Source organism: Nicotiana attenuata, unplaced genomic scaffold (genome assembly GCF_001879085.1).
Source record: "Nicotiana attenuata strain UT unplaced genomic scaffold, NIATTr2, whole genome shotgun sequence".
NCBI lineage: Eukaryota > Viridiplantae > Streptophyta > Magnoliopsida > Solanales > Solanaceae > Nicotiana > Nicotiana attenuata.
The window spans coordinates 31,330-42,066 of record NW_017674193.1 but is presented as its reverse complement, the minus strand read 5'-3'; the positions used below and the strand labels follow the sequence as shown (position 1 = coordinate 42,066).

General features: G+C 33.2%; 1 protein-coding gene across 1 annotated transcript; it reads left to right on the top strand.

Annotated features, from left to right (window-relative positions):
• On the top strand, window positions 1-4,421 carry LOC109218169 (ubiquitin-conjugating enzyme E2-23 kDa-like). The gene is made up of 7 exons (XM_019382511.1): window positions 1-119; window positions 1,855-1,925; window positions 2,103-2,182; window positions 2,602-2,716; window positions 2,924-2,976; window positions 3,734-3,862; window positions 4,005-4,421. Exons 2-7 carry the CDS (start codon window positions 1,882-1,884, stop codon window positions 4,139-4,141), a joined length of 558 nt encoding a protein of 185 aa, XP_019238056.1. The 5' UTR covers window positions 1-119; window positions 1,855-1,881; the 3' UTR covers window positions 4,142-4,421.
• The last annotated feature ends 6,316 nt before the right edge of the window (window positions 4,422-10,737 follow it).

The window sequence follows — 10,737 nt, the reverse complement described above, 5'->3', positions numbered from 1 at the left end:
TGTCGACACTTTCCCCTTTTTCCCCTTCCCTTTTATTTTGTTGTCCTTTTTCTCTCTTATTGTGTCTTTTGATTCATTGTTTTGTCCAATTCAGATCTTCTACTTTGCCCATATTTCTGGTTAGTCTAAGTTTATCTTGATATTTTATCTCATTTGAACTTTAGTCTTGATGTTGTGTGTTGTGTTTGCATGTTGTGGCAATTGAATGAATTGTAATTATTTAACGGTATTTTTAATTTGATGGGTTGGGTTTGTTCTGCTTAAATCTGCCAAAGTTTTGATCTTTTCAATATTTGGTTCATCCAACCTATCTAATTGTTTGCATTGCCAAGACTAGATTAAACTTTTGGGTGCTGTGCCTCTTGGGATGGATTTATCTAATTTGAGGGAGTCAAGTTTGTCAATATTTTTCAATGAAAACTTTTAGACTTTTAAAAACTTTTGTGCTTCTGTCTTAATTTTACCTTTTGAACTGCATTGTGGTTGTGCAGATTTCGTTCTAATATCGTGTTAGATGTGGTTTGCCACTTTAAGGCCAAATGAAAATGTTCTTCTTGAAATATATACTAGTACTAATAATTAAGCAAGACTAAGGCGGTTACTGTAACTTGATTGTGATGCCCTGGTAAATGATACCCTTTTGTAGCTATGCTACTATCAGGAACAGATGAAACTCTGAGGCTTATCATTTACTCCACACTTCCCCATTAGTACGATTCATGTAATTTATGCATCCCCAAAAGTGCCCCCTTAACTAGATTACTGATAAAGAGGCAATGACAAGTTGCAGCTCAAGCTGACAGTCTATATTATGTGACCACAAACATATAGTTGCTTGATATGGTGATACTAACTTGTATCTAATTGTGCTGACATCATGATTGCTCAAAAGCTCTAAGTCAAATTCAAGTCCATCGTTTTGTAAGAAAAGCTACTTTTAAAGAACCCTTGTCTTTGGAATGTTTGTCACCGTGTGTTTCAGTAGATGAACTAGTAATAAGTTAAATGAAGGGTTGAGCAGCTCAATGGAGATGGTATTAAGTATTAAACTCACTGATGGGATGAGTTTGAAACTGAGTTTCCCCTTCCGATGCTGATGTTTCCTAGACATCTTCTGTTGGTTATTTTATTTAAACCATCCTTGAATCAAGGGAGAAGCTGAATTCCATGAACCTTCTACTCTATATGGCTCCTATAGCAGTTTTATTTCTATTGCCGGCAACGCTTATGATGGAAGAAAACGTAGTTGGCATCACATTGGCACTTGCAAGAGATGATAGTAGAATAATTTGGCTTTTGCTATTCAATTCTGCCCTTGCCTATTTTGTAAATCTGACCAACTTTCTGGTGACAAAACACACCAGTGCTCTAACACTTATGTTTAAAGGGGATGAGGTAGACCTAAAATCACATTGAAGGAAGTTGTCTGGAAAGACCTACAATCTCTTGAAATCCACGTGAACCTCGTGGAGAATATGATATAAGGAAGAAAAAGAATCTCTATAGGCAACATCTATTAGTTGGGACTAAGGTTTAGTGGTGTTAGTAATTTACTTTAACTTCACTGTCAGAGTCATATCTGCCAGTAGCAAATATAGAGAACTTCTAGTGCTAGAGAAACTAACTTCTTATAATGTTGAGATGTACTTAAGCGACATGGACAGTAAGATTCATGTAACTAATCCCAACTTGCTTGGGATTAAGGCGTGTAGTCGTTGTTGTAATAACCATTTTCTTCTTATGCTCGTGCAAAACAGCCATGTAATTTCTCATTTTACTGTTTGGTTTCTTTGTTTGCATCTTGTTTATTGAACAGTCAAACTTATATGTTGAATTCTTGCCTTCATTACGCAGATTTGAGGATCAATAATTAGTTGAAAAATGTCTTCTCCAAGCAAAAGAAGAGATATGGATGTTATGAAATTGTAAGAACATCTGAGATATGGTTTTCTTGCTGTCATTGATATATTTTTACTGTTTCTAAACAGTTTGGCTTTTACTTCATCTTATCTGATAAATGTTTCTGAATACATAACGAAAGTCAATATAGGAGGTTTTCCTTTGCCACCGTGATAATTTTTAATCTCATTTTCATTTCACAGGATGATGAGTGATTACACAGTGGAGACAATAAATGATGGAATTACGGAGTTCAATGTTGAATTTCATGGCCCAAAAGAAAGTAATGTCACAAAGATACTAGTTTAGCTTTGTCTTTTATTGATTTTGTTACTTTGTTGAAGGATCATTTTTCGCTTGATTGGATTTCTCCTTCTTAAAGTTAGTTTTTGAAGTGAGGGCAGCAATTCTAATTGGATTAGTTTCTATATACACTGATAGTTAAAATTATGTCTCTTAATTATCTCAAAAATGTCATAACTTTAATACTCATCAGCCGATATTTTTAGCATAAGAATAGCCAATCAAGACATTTCTGCTCTCAGTCGGTAAAGTAGCTTGTCTATCAGAATCTTGCACTTGTTGTTTTTCCCGTAGAGCAGCATATTACATTTTCATATGGTATTGCTATTGGAGATGGGGCTATTTTCTTAGATAATGCAGAGTGATAGAGTTAGTTGGTTTATATGATTTTTGTTACAGGCCTTTATGAAGGTGGAGTCTGGAAAATAAGGGTCGAGTTGCCAGATGCTTATCCTTACAAGTCTCCTTCCATTGGGTTTCTCAACAAAATATTTCACCCCAATGTTGATGAGCTGTGAGCTACATATACATTCTTTCTGCATTTTAAGCAATTTGCTGTTACTTTGTTAGTCACATGTAAGATGTGTTAGATAGTCATATGTGTGTTGGCCCCCTTCCATCTTTTACTCTCTTTAACAAACCTCTGTACCACAATTCTTCAGAGTGCCTATGAGGAAAATGGTAATGCACCATTACTCACGAGATTCATCTGTTATTGCAGGTCTGGCTCTGTATGTTTGGATGTCATCAATCAGTCATGGAGCCCTATGTTTGGTAATTGCATACTGCTAAGTGAACAAAGTACTAAGACTTTAGAGTGAAATGGAAGTTTAAACGCATGAAGTCTTCTTTTTAGTTTGTTTCAAACAAATGCCTTTTTCTTTGTCATCTAACTTAAGGTTTGTGCTCAAGTTTCTTTAAGCATAGGCATTAGGCTGTACACATGAATTAATACAAGTCAATTTTTTTCTATGCTGTGGCACTAGTGTAGGCAGTGGCGGAGGCAGGATCTCCACGAAGGGGGTTCAAAAAAAATTTTATTTTGTAGCTAGTGGAAATTGAACCCATGACCTTATGTAGATTTTGAACCCCCTTGACCACTAAACTACACTTTTGGATTGTGTTAAGGGGGTTCAAAACTTAATATATAGAGGTAAAAAATAGATTTTGCCTTATAAATACAGTGTAAATTTCGGTGAAGGGGGTTCGGAACCCCCTTGCGCCCCCCTAAATCCGCCCCTGAGTGTAGGCATTGACAGCCTTAAAAAGGGTCTATAATAGAAGTTCAACTCTCATTTCACTGTTCAGATTATGTAAAGAACATCTTCTGTTGAAATGAAAATGACGAAAGGTGTCACTCTTGTTTCTGATTTAGATGAGACATATAAGTTAACTTTGTTCTTACACTCCATTTATGCTCTTTTCGAGATATTTTCATAATGGAAATTCAGCCCTAGATGTTGACAACTTCGTATAATGTCCCTGAACTGTGAGCTTTTCCACATCTGACCAAGCATATGCCATTGTGCAGATCTCTTAAATGTATTTGAGGTGTTCCTGCCACAGCTTTTGCTATATCCAAATCCTTCGGATCCATTGAATGGTGATGCAGCATCTCTGATGATGAAAGACAAGAATCAGTATGAGCAAAAAGTGAAAGGTAATTTGACAACCATGGCCAACGTGTATGTTAGTCAGATATTCTATGTTGTAAATATGTTAATTAAATGGAACTTCTAACCATGTATGAGAATGTGAAACCAATGACCGTAGAACGTTTCACACATCATTTTATGATGCAGAGTATTGTGAGCGATATGCGAAGAAGGAGAACATCATTGGCACACCGAAAGATGAGAGTGATGAAGAGATCAGTGAAGAGGATTTCAGTGGACAGAGCGATAGTGATGACGAAGTTGTTGGACATGCTGATCCCTGAGTTGGATAGACTAGATCCTAAATGGAGATCATGTTTAGTTCATTTTTCTCCTTGCATGTAATATTCGATTCATCCTCGCATGTAAATCAAGGTGCCATAGGTAGTTTAGGGACAATATATATAACATGCAGATATGTGATGATTTTAAATCTGTTTAGAAACTTTCAGCCCCGTGGTTAATGTAATCAATGTATGCATCAATTCAGGTTCCAGTTTCAAACCAATTGCTGCCATAGCTGCTGGGTATGAACTATGATATATTAAACATTTTGTTATTCCATTGCAACTCTGTGCTGCAACATCTCCAAGGCTTTTTGTAACAACCTGAGACTTTAAACAGAGTCCCATATTGGCAAAACACAAGAGAGATGCTGGGTATATAAGTTAACTAGTCTTAGATCCTAGTGACACATTTTAAATCCGTGAGGGCCTAGACCCTAAGCGGACAATATCACTAGCTGGACTTTTACACCTTTTTGCACTGAATCCATTTACTTTTAGTAAACTTCTTACATGTATATCTATATTTCGTGTCGAAGATGATGAATTCGGTTGAACTCATCAAATGTATGGTCCAGCTGCCTCTGGCCTCAAAATAATACTGGTTAATTTATCACTTAGCTTTCTCCTGCTTCTCCAGTTCATTACAGGTATAATCCTGTCAAAACTACTCTTCTAAATTATTTCTTGTTTTATTGTTCAAATTCATCAGCTTTATGTATAAAGAACACCTCTTTTGGTTTTGTGTGCGCGTGTGCCTACGTGATAATCAGTTCAATGGCATTGAAATGAGTGTTGTTGGATTAGTTTATTCACTTTGTGTAATTTAGCACTATCATATTGTTTTTAGATGTGTACCAAGAAAAGTAGGAAAAAAAAAAGAGAAATTTTTATAAAGCACTATCTTTTAGTAGTAATTAGACATCTATAGATACCATTTGCTATATTACGGATTATAGATATCTTTTCTGAGGTTATAAGATGTATTTGATGTATTTAAGCTATTGTATTCATGAATACAGTAGCAAAAATAGGCGTGAATCAGGGAAGTCCAGCTAATCAGTTGTTGTATTCGAGTGTATTCGACTGTATTCATGGAGTGAAACATGGGATTACTGCTGGACAGATTATTGTATTCGACTGTATTCACGGCGTGAAATAGGAGATTACACTGTTTTTAAAACGGAAAGTGAATCAATTAACATAATAGACTCCTAATATAACTCAACAAACTCAATTATAACACCCAAATTTTGTATTTTCAGTTATAAAAAAGATTCTCAACCGAAAAATACCCCAAAACATAGCAATCTTCAGAGAAATTATATAATACATCTGAAATTCTGAATACATAAATTATATTAATTAAAAAAAACATATGAATACATTCATGGCATATGGCGAGACAGTGAATACAATGAAATACATAGAATACAGCGGGATACATTGAAATACAATTGATACAATGAAATACATGGAATACAACGAGATACATTGAATTACAATGAAAAAAAAGACAATGAATACAATGAAATACATGAAAATACATTGAAATATATTAACAGAAAATCAAGTTGCACAGCCCCAAACTCCGTCGTCTTTGTTCAAGAACAAACCCTAATTTCTGGCGAATCCGCCGTAGCAACGTTTGAAGGTACAACACGCGACACCTTTGAGATTTTGAAGGTACAACACGCGACACCTTTTTTCATTACCTGCTTTTAGTGATTTGGTTAGGGATTTGATTTGCTTTTAGTGTTCTTACCAGAGAAATCTCCTTTCTTGATCTCATAGATTCCTATCTTGTGCCCTCTAACATTGGCAACAGCCAACAGATGAAGAATGAACAAAGAGATAAACAGATTAACCTTTGAATACATAGTAAACTCAAGTGGTTTTGAGACTTCAGAGAGAGTGTATTGATGACACAGAAATCGCAATTCAAATATTCGGTGTAAGAATTGATCGGAATGAAAAGAAAATAGTGTGAGTGAGAGGAATTTTGAGATTGAGCATCGTGTTTTCAGGGAATGGGGGAAGGAAATGGGATGTATCAAAGTAGAGAGAGAAAGAAAATAGTGTAACTGAATAGTGTATTTAGTGGCTTAGGGCTAGGAGGTAACCAAAATTAAATATTTTGCTATAAACCTTAAAAGGTATCTATAGAATATAATTTTTTTAAATGGTATTTATTTAAAATAATAAGGTGTTAACCTTTGCTATAGGAGGTAAAAATTCCAAAAAAAACTTAAGAAAAGCAGAAGCAGAGAAGGCCCGAAGTAAACGATAAAATGATACAACTTCTATATAACAATATTGTTTGTTCCGATACTTTTTTGCTTTTATAGTGAATGATTGTTGTACACATATAATAATTGTTATCATTTAAATATTTTTTGGCTGTTATAGACAAAAATTATCCAAAAATTAACTTTTTCCGCTTTTTAATGTTACACATAAAAAGATAATTTTAATTAAAATCTCAAAATATATGCATATCCACTAATTAAGTATTAAAAAAGCTACTATATGATTAATAAATTCATAACTAAATGTACAAAGATTTAAGCTCTTAACGCACACATTTTAAAGCTAAGCTACTGGAAAATTTAAAAGTCTAAAAAAGATATGTGCAGATCATTAAATCTTAGCATTATGAAAAATCCTGTCCAATGAAAAAGATTGTATGTATGAATCTTTAAATATTAGACATTATGCACGAAAGATCCTTTTGTGCAATGAAATGAAAATATACAAGCATATATTTTAATGGACTTAAATAAAATCTTTAGTTATGAAAGTATATACTAATGTAAAAAGTGCATTAAAGTTTTAAAATATTTGGTGAAATTAATATCTTTAGACTTATTAGTATTCCTAAAATTCAGCATGACTGTTATAGAGGGATAATTATACAAAGAGTATAAAGATGGATGTTGCTATTATAGGTGAAAAACTGTTATAGAAAGGTAAAATATAACATAAAAAATCGATTTTAAAAACAAGCACAATATCATCCTATCATCATCATCATCATATCATATTGTACTAAAAGTGGGAAGCCTAAAAGTTTGAATTATCCTAACGCCCATGAAAAATTGAACATCCATTTTGCCCTTCCTCTGAGTCTTACTCCTACACTATCCTTGTACTAAAAGGTAAATGTACCTTCTAACAAAAGATACTAAATCTCTACCACATTAAACGGCTGGATAAATAGGTAGACATAATCATCAATTATACGTTTATTTTCAGAATTCTAAGCATCACGCCAAAACTACTTTAGGAAAATGTATCTGGTACTTTTGGTGTTCCAACTAATCATCAATTATGCTTTTATTTTATTCTTATCTATCTATATTCATGAAATGTTTCAGTTGAGAATATATTTTCCCTCGTTAGCTCTACCTGTCTGCTTTTGATCTTTCGTTCACAACAGGATGAGGATAACTCATTTTCTTGGTTTTATAGATAATTCGATTGTCAAATTAATTAGTGAACTAATTTACATATATTTAGAAAAAAGAGTGATTATGCTTTATTAGAATTGGAAGTCACAGTATGTATATGATCTTGTTTGGACATTCAAGGGAAAAGGGGGGATGTCTTTTTTTTTCTTTTTTTGTTTTTATTCTTTCTTTCCTATAATTCCATTTTGTAATTGGACTCTCAAGGCATGCGTGTGATAATATTGTTTTGTTTCATTTTGATTGAATTCATCTTTGCACAAATATTAGAACGGGAACGTCCAAATTCCTAATGCCTTGTATCCCTTAAATGATTTTATTTATTATAACAACTTTTTAAATATGATTGTTTGGCGTAGATTAGCTCTTAAATTAGAATCGTGAATCTCATCTCGCACTTCAATTTTAATTTTAGTACACTTCATTTGCATATGGTAAAAATATAACGAATCTGCATGCCAAATCGGTGCTTATATTGCTACTCTTTGTGCTGTGCAGTCAAAAAGTAAATCATGATCAATATGGTAATTAAATTCTGCGTTATATGTATCTTGGATAATAAATCAATTGTAGATGACATCAAACGACTTAGTTGATTGATGTTAGGATAGAGCACTTTGTTTGCCTTTATAATATGGGTAACTTAATTGCATTTAGCTCAATAACTTTTTGCATTAAAGATAATCGAAAATATATAATACAAAATAGAACGTGACTAAGATTAAATAGATCCTATCAACTTAAAGGCAAAAAGAAGGTAAAATGAATGAAGTTCAGGTGACGACGAATATTTATATATATAAATTAAATAATGAGATGGTATGATCTAATTTTATGTAATTTCGCAGATACTTTTTCTGTTTATCTGTGAGTTAAGAATGTGTTATATTTAACTTGAAATTAACATCCCGACAAGTCATTTGTGATTTTGAATTTGGTGATCATAAAACATATTAATCTTTTGTGCTGCTCTTTAATATAGTCAACAATTTTAGAGCATATGATTTTCTCTGAATTTGTTTGAGATTTTTCATTAAGAAAAACTTCTATAAAAAAATTTATGTCTCCTTATTGCCACACCACCAGAAGACCATCACTTGGCAACCAATATTCACCCAATAGTTGGCATGCATGCAGCTGGACTAAAGAAGTCTTGCAATAACTAGCTGTGTATTTGCTACTATTTGGAGAGAAAGGAATAGCATAATGTGAGTGTCTTGCAATTTCACTTATCAGGAAGACAGAATTTGCAAGACACTCACATTATGGGCATACAGAGACCTCAAGAAACTACTGGAAATCGATGATAGAGTTTTAGTTGTTTTGTAATAGTTTTGAGGAGAGATGATTAGGCAAGAAATGACGCAGTTTCAACTGACTGAGGACATGACCTTTGATAGGAAGGTAAAGAGGTCGAGGATTAGGGTAATAGAGTAGGTAGTCTAGAGTATTCATAATAGTAGTATTGACACGCAGTCTCGCTTTCTGTTGGTAGTAGATTTTCATGACTAACCGTTATTTTCTTTCATTGTTGATCACCTTACTGTTTTGTTGTTTTTATTCTGTTTTTATATGACTTTTTGATACTGTCCCTTCTTATCTATATTTTCACAAGATAGGGGTAAGGTTTGCATACACACTATAATACTGGATATGTTGTTGTTGTTGTAATAGTTTTTATTTTCATAAGCTTTTCTTGTAAGCAATGTCTGTTTTCTCAGTTTTCTAGAAATAGGTGGGGGTGCACCTATTTGGAGTTGTAAATATCACTTTTTGGTATTAGTGGAATTTATTTTACCAAAAAAATTACATGTTTCTCTTTAATTTTTATTTGATACTTCAAACACAATTTATAACACTATCTGTAAGTTTAAAAGTTTATGTACTTATTGATAAATGGTCCGCTCGTGCATAGAAACTAGTCTATTTAAATAGGAAGACTTTCATTATAAACTCACACCTAACAATTTCATTGTCACCTATATATCTAGATAAAACAGGCACAATATTTATCAAAAAAAAATATACTATTAACATGATAGGCTAAAGCGTGACGAAAAGTTCAAACTGAAAACACTATGCACAAAATATTGAAGACTTGAAGTAGTAGCACGTTACTGTCTTGCTTAAGCCATCTAATACTGTACCTTAGTCCGAACTTGACAAGCAACATGCGTCACCAGATGGAACAGAATACTCAACAAAAAAGCAAGCAGCAGTGTCACGTGGCTTGCTAATTAGGGACCCGTTTGGCTATGAGTTTTGTCAAAATAAATTTGGGATTTATTTTCAAAACTCATGTTTGGCCATAAATTTTGCTCATATTATTTTGGCCAAATCCCAAATCTCAAATCTCAAAATCAGCGGCCAAAATCACAAAACTTGGCTAGCGTTTGGACATTGATTTAGTTGAAACTTGAAAAAATAATTTTTGAAGTAGTTTTGAAAAATAATTTTTGGAAGTTAAATTTATGTTTGGACATGCATTTTATTTGAAAAAAATTTGAAATTTTGTGAGTGGGAGAACAAGTTTCACCCAAAATCTACCCTAAACTAGATTTTGGGAACTTGAAAAATAATTTCAGAAATTTTTCAAAAATAGATCATTAATCTACGAACAAACAATGTTTTCAAAAAAGATTTGAAAAAACGGTGCCAAAATGTATGGCCAAACGGGGCCTTGGGAATTATATACATGTTTTTCCAAAATAAAGTTGGAAAATATGTTTTGAAAACGTATGTCCAAACACATTTTCATCTTCAAACCAAACTTCACCCAAATCAGATTTTTCAAAATAAATTTAGGATCTATGGCCAAACGCTAGCTTTTCCGAGTCCGGAACACAATTGTGGTCTTTTTGGACTTAAAATACCGAAATAAGTGGAAAAAAAACTTAGTGACCAAACTACATAAAACGCGCTTTTAAACCGCGCTTTACTTTAACGTCCGTTTGGGATGTTAAGGTAAAGCGCGTTTTAAAACCACGTTTTATATAAAACGTGTTTTCAAACTACGTTTTACCTATTTTGTGGGCCCACCAATAACTCTTCTGCGCTTAACTGACATAACAATAATTCAAATGGGTAAAACGCCCTTTTAAAAAGCGTTTTACTTCAAAAAATTTGACC